Source organism: Hemiscyllium ocellatum, chromosome 12 (genome assembly GCF_020745735.1).
Source record: "Hemiscyllium ocellatum isolate sHemOce1 chromosome 12, sHemOce1.pat.X.cur, whole genome shotgun sequence".
NCBI lineage: Eukaryota > Metazoa > Chordata > Chondrichthyes > Orectolobiformes > Hemiscylliidae > Hemiscyllium > Hemiscyllium ocellatum.
In genome coordinates, this window is record NC_083412.1 from 80,360,465 (window position 1) to 80,377,128 (window position 16,664).

Genomic DNA, 16,664 nt, shown 5'->3' on the forward strand with positions numbered 1-16,664 from the left:
AAGTGAACAACTTCGCACTTAGCTACATTGAATTCCATTTGCCACATTTCCGCCCAGCTCTGCAACTTATCTATATCCCGCTGAAACCTACCACTTCCTTCCTCACTATCCACAACTCCACCGACTTTTGTGTCATCCGCAAACTTGCTCACCCAGCTTTCAAGTCCTTCCTCTAGATCATTTATAAAGATAACAAAAAGCAATGGTCCCAAAACAGATCCTTGTGGTACACCGCTAGTAACTGCGCTCCAAGATGAACATAATCCATCAACTACTACCCTCTGTCTCCTTCCAGCCAGCCAATTCCTAATCCAAACCTCTAATGTATCCTCAATGCCATACCTCCGAAGTTTTAGCATTAGCCTACCATGGGGAACCTTATCGAACGCCTTACTAAAATCCATATACACAACATCTACTGCTTTACCCTCGTCCACTTCCTTAGTCACCTTCTCAAAGAACTCAATAAGGTTTGTGAGGCACGACCTGCCCTTCACAAAACCATGCTGGCTATCCCTGATCACGTTATTCCTATCCAGATGTTCATAAATCTTATCCCTTACCATTCTCTCTAAGACTTTGCCCACCACTGAAGTCAGACTCACTGGCCTATAGTTACTAGGGCTATCCCTACTCCCTTTCTTGAACAATGGGACCACATTCGCTATCCTCCAGTCCTCTGGTACTATTCCCGTTGACAATGACGACATAAAAATCCAGGCCAATGGCTCTGCTATCTCCTCCCTAGCTTCCCATAGGATCCTGGGGTAAATGCCATCAGGCCCAGGAGACTTATCTATATTCATCCTTTCCAATATTCCCAAAACCTCTTCCCTGCATATTTCCAGGGCATCCATTCTAATTATTAAAACTTATTAAACCTATTCATTATGAAAAGATAAAGTGATTTAGGAATATTGTTGACCAGGTTGATCATTACTAGACAAAGAAAATATCTTTCACATTTCAATAATGGTTGTCTTTTTAAAAAGATAAAATTAAATGGCATCGATATTTCTGTGCTTGGCATTGCTGAGTAAATTGAAAGCTAGTTGAATAGCCAACTGCTGATCCTGTTCCTATGATCCTATAAGAACCTTCAAAAGGCACCTACTTATACGAAAGACAAATTTAAGTGTCTTATTACATCCACTGGGTTCATCCACTAAACGTTAAGTGTCGTGTTTGACCTCAGACTGTATCCTGTAAGGCCTGCATGCAAACATGAGGCTCTTTAGCTTATTTACACTTCTTAAAAATTCATTCATAGGATTAGAGCACTACTGACTAGGCCAGCAGTTAATAATATATTTAAACGGGCATTTAATATTGGCTATGCCCGTTCCCAGAGGGCAGTTAAACGTCAACGGGAAGGCTGTGGGTCTGGAGTCACATGTAGGACAGACCAGGTACGGATGATAAATTTCCTTCCATAAAACAGATGGGTTTTTCCAATAATCGGCAATTGTTTCATGGTCATCATTAGACTCTTAATTTCAGATTTTTTATGGAATTAAAATCCTGCCACAGCAGGATTTGAACCCGAATTTGAACCTGCGTCTCTGGAATAACAGTCCAATGATGACACCACCAGGCTATTGCTTCCCCATAACTAGTCCCTACTAATAGTTCCTACTTTATGATCTGGCCTGGACTCACTCAGCTTCATTGAAGGATTTTACTCATGTTTTAGAACATAGAATATTATAGCGCAGTACATGCTCTTCGGCCCTCGATGTTGCGCCGCCCTGTCATACCAATCTGAAGCCCATCTAACCTACACTATTCCATGTACGTCCATATGTTTGTCCAATGACGACTTAAACATACTTAAAGTTGGTGAATCCACTACCGTTGCAGGCAAAGCATTCCATACCCTTACTACTCTCTGAGTAAATAAACTACCTCTGACATCTGTCCTAAATCTATCACCCCTCAACTTAAAGCTATGCCCCCTCATGCTCGCTGTCACCATTCTTGGAAAAAGGGTCTCCCTGTCCACCCTATCTAACCCTCTGATTATCTTGTATGTCTCTATTAAGTCACCTCTCAACCTTCTCTCTAATGAAACAACCTCAAGTCCTTCAGCCTTCCCTCATAAGACCTTCCCTCCATACCAGGCAACATCCTAGTAAATCTCCTCTGCACCAAAGCTTCCACATCCTTCTTTTAATGCGGTGACCAGAACTGTACACAATACTCCAAGTGCGGCCGCACCAGAGTTTTGGTTCCGGAACTCGATCCCTCTATTAATAAAAGCTAAATCACTGTATGTCTTCTTAACAACCCTGTCAACCTGGGTGGCAACTTTCAAGGATCTGTGTACCTGCACACCGAAATCTCTCTGCTCATCTACACTACTAAGAATCGTACCATTAGCCCAGTACTTTGCATTCCGATTACTCCAACCAAAGTGAATCACCTCACACTTGGCCACATTAAACTCCATTTGCCACCTCTCAGCCCAGCTCTGCAGCTTATCTATGTCTCTCTGTAACCTACAACATCCTTCGTCACTATCCACAACTCCACCGACCTTAGTGTCGTCTGCAAATTTACTAACCCACCCTTCTACGCCCTCATCCAGGTCGTTTATAAAAATGACGAACAGCAATGGACCCAACACTGACCCTTGCGGTACACCACTGGTCACTGGACTCCAGGATGAACATTTCCCATCAACCACCACCCTCTGTCTTCTTTCAGCAAGCCAATTACTGATCCAAACTGCGATATCTCCCACAATCCCATTCTTCCACATTTTGTACAATAGCCTACTGTGGGGAACGCCTTGCTGAAATCCATATACACCACATCAACCGGTTTACTCTCATCTAACTGTTTGGTCACCTTCTCTAAGAACTCAATAAAGGTTTGTGAGACACGACCTACCCTTCACAAAACCGTGCTGACTATCCTTAATCAAATTATTCTTTTCTAGATGATTATAAATCCTATCTCTTATAACCTTTTCCAACACTTTACTAACAACTGAAGTAAGGCTCACTGGTCTATAATTACCAGGGTTGTCTCTACTTCCCTTCTTGAACAGGGGAACCACATTTGCTATCCTCCAGTCTTCTGGCACCATTCCTGTAGACAATGACGATTTAAAGGTCAATGCCAAAGGCTCGGCAATCTCCTCCCTGGCTTCCCAGAGGATCCGAGGATAAATCCCATCCGGCCCACACTCTGCAGGATTTCTAATACCTCTTCCTTGTGAACCTCAATCCCACCTAGTCTAGTAGCCTGTATCTCAGTAATCTCCTCAACAACATTGTTGTTTTCTAGAGTGAATACTGTTGAAAAATATTCTTTTAGTGCTTCCCCTATCTCCTCTGACTCCACAAACAACTTCTCACTACTATCCTTGATTGGCCCTAATCTTACTCTCTTCATTCTTTTATTCCTTAAATACCTATAGAAAGCCTCAAGGTTTACCCTGATCCTATCCACCAACAACTTCTCATGTCTCCTCCTGGCTTTTCTGAGCTCTCTCTTTAGATCTTTCCTGGCTACCTTGTGACCCTCAAGCGACCTAATGGAGCCTTCACATCTCATCCTAACATAAGCCTTCTTCTTCCTCTTGACCAGAGATTCCACTTCCTTCGTAAACCACGACTCCCACTCTCTACAGCTTCCTCCCTGTGTGATAGATACATACTTATCTCGGATACACAGTAGCTTTTCCTTGAATGAGCTCCACATTTCTAATGTGCGCATCCCCTGCAGTTTCCTTCTCCATCCTATGCTTCCTAAATCTTGCCTAATCGCATCGTAATTGCCTTTCCCCCAGCTGTAACTCTTGCCCAGTGGTATACATCTATCCCTTTCTATCACAAATGTAAACATAACAGAATTGTGATCGCTATCACCAAAGTGCTCACCTACTTCCAAGTCTAACATCTGGCCAGGCTCATTACCCAGTACCAAATCTAATGTGGCTTCGCCCCTTGTTGACCCGTCTACATACTGTGTCAGGAAGCCCTCCTGCACACACTGGACAAAAACTGACCCATCTATAGTACTCATACTATAGTGTTCCCAGTCAATATTTGGAAAGTTGAAGTCCCCCATGACAACTACCCTGTCTCTCTCACTCCTATCGAGAATCATCTTTGCTATCCTTTCCTCTACATCTCTGGAACTATTTGGAGGCCTGTAGCAAACTCCCAACAGGGTGACCCCTCCTTTCCTGTTTCTAACCTCAGCCCATACTACCTCAGTTGACGAGTCCCCAAACATCCTTTCTGCAATTGAAATACTGTCCTTGACCAACAATGCCACACCCCCCCCCCCCCCAGGTTATCCATTAAGATGTGACAACTGTCTTGTTGGATATAACTCCCCTTCAGCACACAAAGAGTAACCAGTTAGTGCCAGAGCAGGCAAAGGATGCTGTCTTTTGCTCCCTCAACAGGAATTCTGTGAAAACATCTCAGTGCGTAGCATGAACCTCCTAAGCCCAAGCTCCCCCATTCCTTTCCAGCCCTCTAACCAGTCTTAATACTTGTCGGAATTCTCAAAGTCCCTCCCTCAGAATGTAGGTGCAAAATGAAGTTGGAGTTTATTTACATACTTGACTGCAGGTCTCTTGTCAAGGCACAACGATTAAAGAGTTGTAACCTGTGCTCTTTCAACCCCATCATCCAATGAAGTTGTGCAAAAAAAATATTCAGGAATAAAATATTGTATAACATCTATCATCATCGGTTGGATTACATTTTATCTCCATTAAGAGAGATCATCTGCTTTTTAAGAATAAGACTTTCAGTGGATTAATACAACAGAATCTAGTATCATGGACATAACTTACCTCTTAATGTATTCACCCATATAACTCCTGAGGATGGTGTTGGTGGTGAGCAGACATTTCTCAGGTAATGCAATAACAAGATCTCCCGGCTAAATAAGAGACCAATATAAAGTTGGTTTACGTTATATATATTGCTTCTTCAAGGACTAAACCTTGGACAAACCCAAACAAAAGAGAATCAGGACTGAAATTTAAAACAATTAATCTGCTATAATTTCCAGCACAGATTGGAAAATGTGTGTTAAAAAGAGATCAAAGTCTCACCAGCACAAAACAGCATCTCCCAGGGAACAAAGTGACTTTTTCAGAACTCTCCCTGTACCATTTGTCCCCTACACCGTGATGAAAGAGCAGCCCAATCACACAATTAACTCGGTCCCATTCACTGCTAATACAGAGGAACCTCCATTATCCTAATGACACAGTCGGGGTGTATTTTGTTCGGATAATTGAATGTTCAGATAATCAAATGTTCGGATAATACAGTTTACCCAAGCACTGGTACCTGGAGATCTTGTTCAGATAATCCGAAACTCGGATAATCGACGCTCAGATAATCAAGGTTCCTCTGTGTTGACATATATCAGGGGCCAAAAGGAAAAGAAGGGCTTATGCCCGAAACATCGAATCTCCTGCTCCTTGGATGCTGCCTGACCTGCTGCGCTTTTCCAGCAACACATTTTCAGCCCAAAAGGAAAAGAGTAAACTGAACAACAGGCCACTTCACCTGAGACAACAGGTCATTTAAAATCCAAAAGGTGACAGGGAAGGAGGAAAATAATGTGATCTCTGTAGAGACCGATAACTTTTCAAAATAAATTCACACTTTAATATTGAAAGACACAACAAAATTTAATCTTGTAGGATGCTTACCTTAACAAAAGAATAAAAGGACCACTTAATAAACACTACTTTTGCAACCAAAGCACCCAGAAAATACCCTCTTATATTTCACACAACCAAGAAAACACATTCCACAGGTATATGTTACATTGTTCCTTAAACACCATTCAATTCTCCCAGAGTTATTCCAAAATCATTTTTCTCCTGAGGGTTTATTTCCATGACTTTCCTGACAACTTCCGCAGTTCTGCAACCTTCAATGTTGAGGTGGGAAAACAAACAACCTTTAAAAAGTACCTGGATGAGCACTTGAACTGTCGTAACATTCAACACACGGGTGAAGTGCTGGGAAGTAGCTTCTATTAAGGATTTAGAATAATTTTTGTTATTACAGACTCCATGGGTTGAGGGGCTTCTTCTGTAATAAATGATTCTATGATTTTCAGGACAATCCTTAACAACGAGGTCATTTGTCTCCAGCACAAGCTTGGCAAATTTTACAACTTCATTTTAACTCTTCACAAATTTATAGTCTCAATTTGAGCATGAGGTTCCACCCATATTCTAGCACAGTGAATAATACTGCCTTCAGCTCTCCCCATCTCCAACTCTGGCAGACTATCACACTTGCAAGTGATATTTTAGAAAAGGTTGCAACCCGATTCCTACAATGGCTAGCTCTGCATCCTATTCCACGGTACATTAAATCACATTGGCCTTGTATCCTGGTGGAAATGCTGAAGCAACTCTCTTTCACCTTTGGAATTAAACAGATTGTAAATAGTTGTGCATTGAACTATCTAATTTTTTGACACTTGCTACCCAATGGCATCACAACTGCCTTCACCAGTGTCTTCAAGTATGAATATTTTACGTCAATTGTCCCAGTAAAGCAATCCCGATCTTCTTTTAAGCTTTAACAGCCTCATCACGCAGGCAGACATCAATCAGCACAGGTCACACAACCTCATGTCACATGACTTTTTGAAAGTACAATCCCAGAAAATGATGATCCTCTAATTCCTCATTCAAATCACTGACCTCAAGTGCTTTTCTGGTCATTAATCCTCTGCCAATATCTAAATGAGAAAGAATGGACATGAGTATTATTTATTCTTTGGCAATGTTCAGAGAATGGTTTAAAAATGTATTATTCCATAATTTTGTCTTAGATAGATTACTAACAATAGCAACATTTACATAACACCATTAACAAATCAAAATGAACACCACTATGAATGTACAAGTAATTGCGTATGCAATAACCCCTGTGAGCTATAACCTTGGGTCACATGTCTTCAGAGATCTGCAAAATCATCAGATTCCTTTACTGTTGGCTTGGGAGTAAATTAGTTCTCCTGCAGGACACTAATTATGAAAAAAAAATCTGCAACTAAGCAATATTTTCTTTTGGGTAAATTAGACTGTCTTTCAGAAGTTCTCAGCTGTATGTACCAATATTTAACCACTTCTAAAACAAATATATTTGAAAAGAGGCCCTATCGACTTTATGGAGAGGATATCAGCAGAGAGCTCGGTGCAACTTTGAAATGGTAATAAAATTACAACACAAAATGGTGTGGGCCTTATTACTCAGAGATGAGAGTGAAAATACAGAGACACGCTGACATTTTAAATGGAACACTTATGGAATTCACACAAGCACTGTATCTGTCAATGTGCCTCTTCCAATCTGTGACTTTGTAAAGCGTATATTTTAAAATAATTACTTTAAAGATATGAATCTAGATATCAAACAACAGTGGAAAAACACAGCTGTCACTAATTGCTTTTGAAAGTACCAAAGGTCCATAGGCACAAAGGTGCTTTCAAAACAGAAATGCCAATTTAATTTTCACTGTTTATTTCCATCAGTCTCAAGAAACAAATTGCGAATTTATCAACACCACACACTAGCAGTATTCAAATGTGCTTCACCATTAGATGTCAGACATGTGATGACACATCTCTGAAGCAGATGGGACTTACATCCAGGTCTACTGGCTCAGAGACAGGGACACCACCACTGTGCTTCACTGTTAGATATGTTATTACATATTCTGGAGCAGATGGGACTTAAATCTGAGCCTCCTGCCTCAGAGGGAGGGACACTATCACAGCACCTCTACAGCCCCTCAGAATGTGGCTGAATGTTTTTCTTCCCCATGTATTTCTGAATCAATTACCATTTTAGATGCAAAGGCAGTGAGGGGCAATGCAATGACAACAAATGTGAGAGAAAGGGAGGTGACTGAATCAAAATGGAGTTGGAGTGGGAAATAAGGAATTCTACCCCACACACAATGTCCACCTCACTCAAAGGGAGACTGCAGCTGAATGGAATCAGACTGAACTGTCAACACATGAATCCAATTTGCTCAAAGGGGATCTCACGAGCTCAGCCAATATTTATTGCCCGTTCCCAGTTGCCCTTGGGAAGTTGTCTTTTTGAACTGTTGCAGTCCTTTGGGTATAAAATGGTTCAGCCTAATTTGTTATTTGTGCAGACAAACAGCTAAGTAGGAAAGTACCCCAATAATAAAATGACAGGATTACATCCAGGTAACACTATCACACAATGAAATGTTGTAGCTGTGTGCCTCCCTCATTTGTGCAGCGCCTGTTTAAATATTGAAGGAAGCTGGGGAGGGATGCTTTAAAAAAAAGATGAAGTCTCCTACCTGGAAAATTTGCTGGCACCAAGTAGAAGCCATTGAAGCCCTTCTTTTTCAGCCACTTCCTCAGCTGCACAAAATCTGGTTCGTGACTAATGTTGGCTGTGCAAAATTGATAGACATAATTACAATTTTACAGGCTATTCCACTTAATACTCTACATCTAACTCATTGATCTGGATGGAGCTAAATCAATACTGAACATAAATGTGCACTCTCTGCCAAGTGCCAACGTATATTTCTTCACTGCCCTCCCTCTGTTAAAGATTGCAACTCAAACTGGAATATAATTCCATAGAACAGGCAAGTGCCCATTCTGCCTTCACCACCTTGGGCTATATTGGAACTCCACAGTTGTAACCCGTTTCTGCAAGGCTTTTAGAGGACTCTGCCTGACTCCACTGATACCTAAAGATTACCACCAATGCCTCGACAATGTTGTCAGCTATCTCCTTCAGAACCCTGGGTGTAGTCCATCTAGTCTAAGTGACTATCCTAGGGCGTGTTACTGAACAAAGAGACCTCCGATGCAGTCCTCTGACCTCTCATGGCTCCTTGAAAGTGGATTCGCAGGTAGATAGCATAGTGAAGGCGGCGTTTGGTATGTTTTTTTTATTGGTCAGAGTATTGAGTATAGGAGTTGGGAGGTCATGTTGCGGCTGTACAGGACATTGGTTAGGCCACTGTTGGAATATTGCGTGCAATTCTGGTCTCCTTCCTATCAGAAAGATCTTGTGAAACTTGAAAGGGATCAGAAAAGATTTACAAGGATGTTGCCAGCATTGGAGGATCTGAGCTATTAGGAGAGGCTGAACAGGCTGGGGCTGTTTACCCTGGAACATTGGAGGCTGAGGGGTGACCTTATAGAGGTTTACAAAATCATGAGGAGCATGGATAGGATAAATAGACAAAGTTTTTTTCCTGGGTTCGGAGAGTCCAGAACTAGAGGGCATAGGTTTAGGATGAGAGGGGAAAGATATAAAAGCGACCTATGGGGCAACTTTTTCACTCAGAGGGTGGAAAGTGTTTGGAATGAGCTGCCAGAGGAATTGGTGGAGGCTGGTACAATTGCAACATTTAGATTAAATTAGATGAGATTACTCAGAGTGTGGAAACAGGCCCTTCAGCCCAAGTCCACACCAACCCACCGAAGCACAACCTACCCAGACCCATTCCCCTACATTTACCCCTTCACCTAACACTACGGGCAATTTAGCATGGCCAATTCACCTAACCTGCACATCTTTGGACTGTGAGAGGAAACCCAAGCACCCACGCAGACACGGAGAAAATGTGTGGAGTTTGCACAGTCAGTCGTCTGAGGCGGGAATTGAACTCGGGTCTCTGGCACTGTGAAGCAGCAGTGCTAACCACTGTGCCACCATGCACCCGTGTGGCATGTAGATGGGTATAAGAATAGGAAGGGTTTAGAAATGAGCCAGGTGCTGGCAGGTAGGACTAGATTGGGTTGGGATACCTGGTCGGCATGGACGGGTTGGACTGAAGGGTCTGTTTCCATGCTGTACATCTCTATGACTCTATGAATTCACCACCTTCAGATCTTTCAGTTTCCCCATTGTAGTGATGGCCATTACACTCATCTGTGTCCTGAAAGCTTGTACTTCCAAATAAACCTGTTGGACTATAACCTGATGCTGTGTGACTTTCAGCCTAATAATATCCTTCCTATAGCAGGGTGACCAGAATTAAATGCGGTACTCCAAATATAGCCTAAGCAATGTCTCGTACAGCTGTGACACGACGTCCCAACTCCTGTACTCAATGCTCTGACCGATGAAGGCAAGCATGCTAAATGCCGTCTTCACCAGCCTGTCTACCTGTGGTGCCACTTCCAAGGTACTATGAACCTGCACCCCAAGGTTTCTCCATTTGACAACATTCCATAGGGTCCTACCATTATCTATATAAGTCCTGCCCTGGTTTGTCTTACCAAAATGCTACACCTCACATTTATTTGAATTAAACTCCATCTGCCACCCCTCAGACCAGTTGCCCATTGATCAAAATTCCATTGTACTCTTAGATAACCTTCTTTACTGTCCTCTACACCACCAATTCTGATGTCTTCTGCAAATTTACTCATGATGCCTCAGTTGACGAACAACTGTGGGTTCTAGCATTACCCATGTAGCACACCAGTGGTCACAGACCACCAGGCTGAACAATAACCCTCTACTATCACATTTCATCTCCTCCTGTCAAGCCAATCTGGCATCCAATTAGCTAGCTCCCTCTGGATCTCATGTGATCTAACCTTATCAACCAGTCTACCATGTGAAACCTCATCAAAGGCCTTGCTAAAGTTCACGTAGACAATGTCTACCGTTATAGAACATAGAACACAGAACATTACAGCACAGTACAGGACCTTCAGCCCTCAATGTTGCGCTGACCTGTAGAACCAATCTGAAGCCTATCTATCCAACACTATTCCATTTTCATCCATATGTTTATCCAATGACCATTTAAATGCCCTTAAAGTTGGCAAGTCTACGACTGTTGCAGGCAGTGTATTCCAAGCCCCTATTACTCTGAGTAAAGAAACTACCTCTGACATCTGTCCTATATCTATCACCCCTCAATTTAAAGCTATGTCCCCTCATGCTAGCCATCACCATCCCAGGAAAAGGCTGTCACTGTCCACCCTATCTAACCCTCTGATTATCTTATATGTCTCAATTAAGTCACCTCTCAACCTTCTTCTCTCTAATGAAAACAGCCTCAAGTCCCTCAGCCTTTCCTCATAAGACCTTCCCTCCATATGAGGCAGCATCCTAGTAAATCTCTTCTGAACTCTTTCCAATGTTTCCACATCTTTCCTATAATGCAGTGACCAGAAATGTACGCAATATTCCAAGTGCAGCTGCACCAGAGTTTTGTACAACTGCAGCATGGCCTTGTGGCTTTGAAACTCAATCCCTCTGCCAATAAATACTAACATACCGTATGCCTTCTTAGCAACCCTATCAACCTGGGTGGCAACTTTCAGGGATCAATGTACATGGACACTGAGATCTCTCTGCTCATCTACACTACCAAGAATCTTACCATTAGCCCTCTACTATCACATTCCATCTCCTCCTGTCAAACCAATCTGGTACCCAATTGGCTAGCTCCCTCTGTTTATTCCTGTTGCTCCTTCCAAAGTGAATCACCTTACACTGTTCTGCATTAAACTCCATTTGCCACCAATCAGACCAGCTCTGCAGCTTATCCAGGTCCCTCTATAACCTGCAACAGCTTTCGGCACTACCCACAACTCCACCGACCTTAGTGTCATCCACAAATTTACTAACCCATCCTTCTATGCCCTCATCTAGGTCATTTATGAAAATGACACACAGCAGTAGTCCCAAAACAGACCCGTGCGGTACACCACTAGTAACTGAACGCCAGGGTGAACATTTTCCATCAACCACCACCCTATGTCTGCTTTCAGCTAGCCAATTTCTGATCCAAACCACTAAATCATCCTCAATCCCATACCTCTCTATTTTGTGCAATAGCCTATTGTGGGGAACCTTATCTAATGCCTTACTGAAATCCATTCTTTTATTTACATTTTTTGTCATCTCTTAAAAAAAACTCAAACAAGTTTATGAGACATGATTTCCCACACACAAAGCCACGTCGACCATCCCAAGTCAGTCCTTCCGTTTTTGAATGCATGCAGATCCTGATTTTTAGAATTCCCTCCAACAACTTACCCACCACTAATGTCATGTTCTTGGCTTTTCCTTGCAGCCTTTCTTAAATAATGGCACAACATTAACCACTCTGTAGTCTTCTGGCACCTCAACTGTGGCTATAGATGATACAACTATCTCAACAAGGGGGCCCCGCAAAGTCCTGCAATACTCTTGCTTAGGTCCCACGGGTTTAGCTTTATGCATTTTAAGACCTCCAGCACCTCCTTTTCTGTAATGTGGACTCTTTTCAAGACATCATTATTTATTTCCCCGCGTTCCCCGCTTCCATGTCTTTGTCCATTTAGGATTTCACCTATCTCCTGTGATTCTACATATAGATGGCTTTGTTGATCTTTAAGGCATTTCTTGCTATCGATCTAATTTCGTTTCTTACTAACAAAACAACGCTGCCCATCTGCCTATCCTTTCAATAGGACACATGCCCATGAATATTTGATTCCCAGCCCTGATCCCCCCGCAGCCACATCTCTGTGATACCCATGAAATTGTACCTGCCCATTTCAATCTGCGCTACAAGCTCATTTACCTTGTTTTGTACACTGTGTACATTTAAGTGCAACATCCTCAGTCCTGCATTGGCTGCCCTCCCTTCTCATAGTTATTCGTTTATCTGCTGTGCCTTAAGTTAGATTCCTGCACTTTCCGTACTCTCCATCATATTACTTGTTCTAGAAACTTTAATACCCTCTCCTGAGCCCTCCCCCTCTTTTAAACTCTTTGTGACCTTCATTTATCTCAGTTTGTGCCTCAGGTCATTGACCGTATTTGAAATGCTTTGTACATTAAAGCCTTGTTTGTTCTATTAACAGTTTTCTCTGCACTTTAATGGTTCTTTGGTACAACATGGCATTCACACATACTGTCCCTTCCTTTTATATTCCGATTACAGTCAACCCCATCAGTAACTAACTCCTTAATCTCTGATTTTACAATTTTCCATGCAGCTGAACTCCCACCCCCACTATTTAGTTCAAATCCCTAGATGTGCGATTCACTAGGAAGCACACATTCCTGATGAACGGCTTATGCCCAAAACATTGAGTCTCCTGCTCCTCGGATGCTGCCTGACCTGCTGTGCTTTTCCAGCACCACTCTAATCTTGACTGGAATGACAATTGAACTATCAATTTCAATGTGCAATATCAACCTGAAAGTAAAATCCCTTCTCGGATGAAGGTTTTTTTTCTCTCTCTATTTCCTCTAAACTGAGGAGATTAGAATTTTTTTTTAATTCATCACTGGCTCGGACAAAATTTATTGCCTATCCCTAATTGCCCAGGGGGCAGCTAGGAGTCCACTACAGTGTTATGGAGCCAGTCCAGGGAAGGGTGACAGTTTCCTTCCCTAAAGGACGAGTTCAGGCAAACCATGCAGCAATTTAAAAAAAAGCAACGCGCACAATCTTATTCATGAGAAACTTTGTGCGAGTGGCAGTGTCTAAATGCTGCCTCTATCCTCATGAAAATTCTATAATGCACCAATTTTTGATACGATTTCTAAGTGGTGCGATTAACTAATTTCATTCCAATTTCGCAATGTTTCTGGGTCAGGGACAAGAGGTGATTTTCAAAATCAAGGTCATTTTTCAGTGACGCTTTTCTTTCAAAAAGGATCCCAGAAAAAAAACACTAAACCCTCTGCTGTATACTGGTCCGAGCTGCATATTTCACAACTGAGCTCCAGTACAACTTGTACAATCATTTTTAGGCATTGATTTTTTTTGTCCTTGTCTTCCCCACCCCCCTGCACTGGGGAGGGGTGTTATCCTGATCTCTCAGCTTGCAGTCCATGTCGTGCATTTGGAGCTCCTGTGTTTCAGGTCTGGTTTGGGACTTGCCAATAGATGGCGATCCTCCTCTAGCCCAGAGCTTGAAGGAAGTCACACGCAGCGAGAGACCTGCTGGAGTGGCCTGGAGAGCTGCTTACTCTCACTGGCCTCTTCCTCCTCCTCTGCTGAGCCAGCGGTAGAAGCTGCATTCCCCCCACCCCAGCTCCGCTCCCTAACCCGGGGCCACACATCCCCCCGGGACGCGGCTGTCAATCTCGCCCGGCTTTTACCTCCGCTCTCCACCGCGTGTGTTCCCAGGCTCACGCTACCTTTCCGCCTCCTTCTTCTATAAGCCCGGCCTTTCCTTTTGGACATCATTCACATGCATAAGCACAAAATGCAAAGATATCAATCTTCTCTGGGCGTTTTCCGGGGGGAAAAAACCCCAGCGATTTTTTAAAAAGATGACTAAAGTCACTTTTGCACAAATCTACAGCAATAAAGTGTAATAGAGTACGCCCCTCTCTGGCTACATTAATCCAGTCAGCTTTCACAATGTTCTGATCAAAACAGAGTAAACGCACAACCGGATAGGTTTTTGCAATTAGATCCAGATCAGTCGCTGATAGCAGTCCCAGGTTTACCCCTCCTGGGTCCCCGTTTCCGTTCCACCAGATGATGCCTTTCTTAAAGGGGTACTGCCCCCTAAAGGAGGAATCGTGTGCACTCTACAGTAAAGAGCACAAGGGTGTGTTGCAGACTGTCTGGGTCTTGACCACACATCATTCGTCAGCATGCCTGATTGGAACACCGTCCTGGTGGAAGTCAGGGCCATCTCCATCTCCACCACACAATTACAGACTTATGGTCATCCCTCTGACAGTGTGGACACTCCAACTGATGGCTTTCTTTTTTAAAAAGGACACAGCTGCAAGGCCACCCTCCTATGAAGGCGTTTCATATGCCCCACTGTTATGGACCAGACCAGGCCCCCTTCACTGGCCTAGAGAGTTAGTCTAGACCCTAACTCTTTCTTATTTTAAAGATGAATATAAAATGCGTGTTCCAGATGTGATGGAACTGGTCACACTACTCGACATTAGGAAAAACACAATTTATTAAAACACTATAATTAAAATACAAACAAAAGAGAATTTAGAATAACTTCACCATTGCAAAAATTCACTGAATAATCATTACCTATTACTAACTGTTCCAGGACAGTAACATCCCATAAACACAGGTACGGTGGCTCAGTGATTAGCACTGCTGACTCATAGCAGTAGGGATGAAAAGGTGTTGCTAGAAAAGCGCAGCAGGTCAGGCAGCATCCAAGGAGCAGGAGAATTGACGTTTCGGGCATGAGCCCTTCTAACGTCGATTCTCCTGCTCCTTGGAGGCTACCTGACCTGCTGCGCTTTTTCAGCAACACATTTTCAGCTCTGATCTCCAGCATCTGCAGTCCTCACTTTCTCATAGCACTACAGACCCAGGTTCAATTCCAGCCTTGGGCAACTGGCTATATGGAGTTCGCACATTCTCCCCGTATCTGTGTGGGTTTCCTCCTGGTCCTCCGGTTTCCTCCCACAGTCCAAAGATGTGCAGCATAGTTGAATTGGCCATGCTAAATGGCGCATAGCGTTCAGGGATATGTAGGCTAGGGGCATTAGACAGAGCAAATGAAGAACAATAGGATAGGGGAATGGGTCGGGGTGGGATGCTCTTTAGAGGGTCAGTGTGGACTTGGGCCAAATGGCCTGTTTCCACACTGTAGGGATTCTATGATAAACACACCTCTTTGGCAAAAAGGGAAATTCAGACCCAGATTCTTACTTGCAGTTTCTCAATCCTGGAAGAAATGACATCAAAAGAGATTTCAGAGAAAGTAGCAGCTAGGAATTATTTTTACTGAATCTCCAACTCCTCTGGGATCCCAAACAGCTTCTGACTATAACAGCTAGAAAAATACTAGAAAGGCATGGAGTGCGAGAGCTAGTCACTCTCCTTCCATTGTTACAACGGTTTTAAAAAGTAAACCTAAAGGCTTCCGAAGTTATTTACTTCAGCCGTTTTCAGGAGCCAGTTCATCACCTCTGCCTTTACAACCTGTCTTCAAAAAAAACCCAGGACAAAATAACCTGTTTAAAGTGACAGCATCATCACACCCACTGATGACAAAGGCTCATAAAGAGGGGGGTGGGGAAGTTTGTGACATGGTAGGAGAACTCTTAGGACCCCTTCGGCAAACTACCAGTGAGCTGCCTCTAGGCATTTGCTGTGTTTTGTCCTCAGGGGCCAATCTGCGACATCAGGAAGATTCCACTGGGGTCCCCAACCAGTACATACTTGGACATTAAAGTACACAGATTGACTAACCAAAAGATGCATGGCGGATTCCTCTACCAGCAATGACTTTCTTTCTGGATGACCATCAGGAGTCTCGAATACATCAGCCTGCAGAGCTGATAGAAAGTCTGCAAAATTCCTCCTTGTTCCATCTTCAAACCTGTTTGAAAGTAAGATTCCAGCCCCTGTGAACACAGAAAGAAACCACAGTTCATTTTAACACCTATAGGAAATGTGCATGGCTGTTTTTGATGACAACATGGCCAATCTTTCCAAATAAATCTTTAACAAAAATAAAACCATTTGTGGTGTATGTTAAATTTATGGCACTCCATCAAAGAATTGCTGGGAATTCTTGTCCAGTATTCTGCAGCATATCTGATGGTTGAAACCTTGTGTAAAATTGGTTGCAGCACTTCCTACATAATGACAGTGGCCCCATTATAAAATGAATCAGCTGTAAAGCATACTATATTTTGTCAGAA

At 42.9% G+C, this 16,664-nt stretch overlaps 1 protein-coding gene across 3 annotated transcripts in view; it reads right to left on the reverse strand.

Moving 5' to 3' along the window:
- The window catches only part of setd4 (SET domain containing 4), a 34,262-nt gene extending 17,936 nt beyond the window's left edge, over positions 1-16,326 (reverse strand). For 2 of the 3 annotated variants that reach the window (XR_009645299.1, XM_060833764.1), the window contains exons 1-4: positions 14,124-14,487; positions 8,341-8,436; positions 6,701-6,738; positions 4,817-4,905 (exon numbers count right to left, since the gene is read on the reverse strand). Coding sequence is in view for 2 of the 3 variants with exons in the window: in XM_060833764.1 (XP_060689747.1) it covers positions 4,817-4,905; positions 6,701-6,738; positions 8,341-8,436; positions 14,124-14,211 (311 nt within the window). In the remaining variant the exon portion in view is untranslated. Of the gene's footprint in view, positions 1-4,816; positions 4,906-6,700; positions 6,739-8,340; positions 8,437-14,123; positions 14,488-16,209 lie in introns of those variants that run through there. The other variant, XM_060833765.1, reaches the window with a different exon arrangement.
- Between the last annotated feature and the right edge of the window lie 338 nt (positions 16,327-16,664).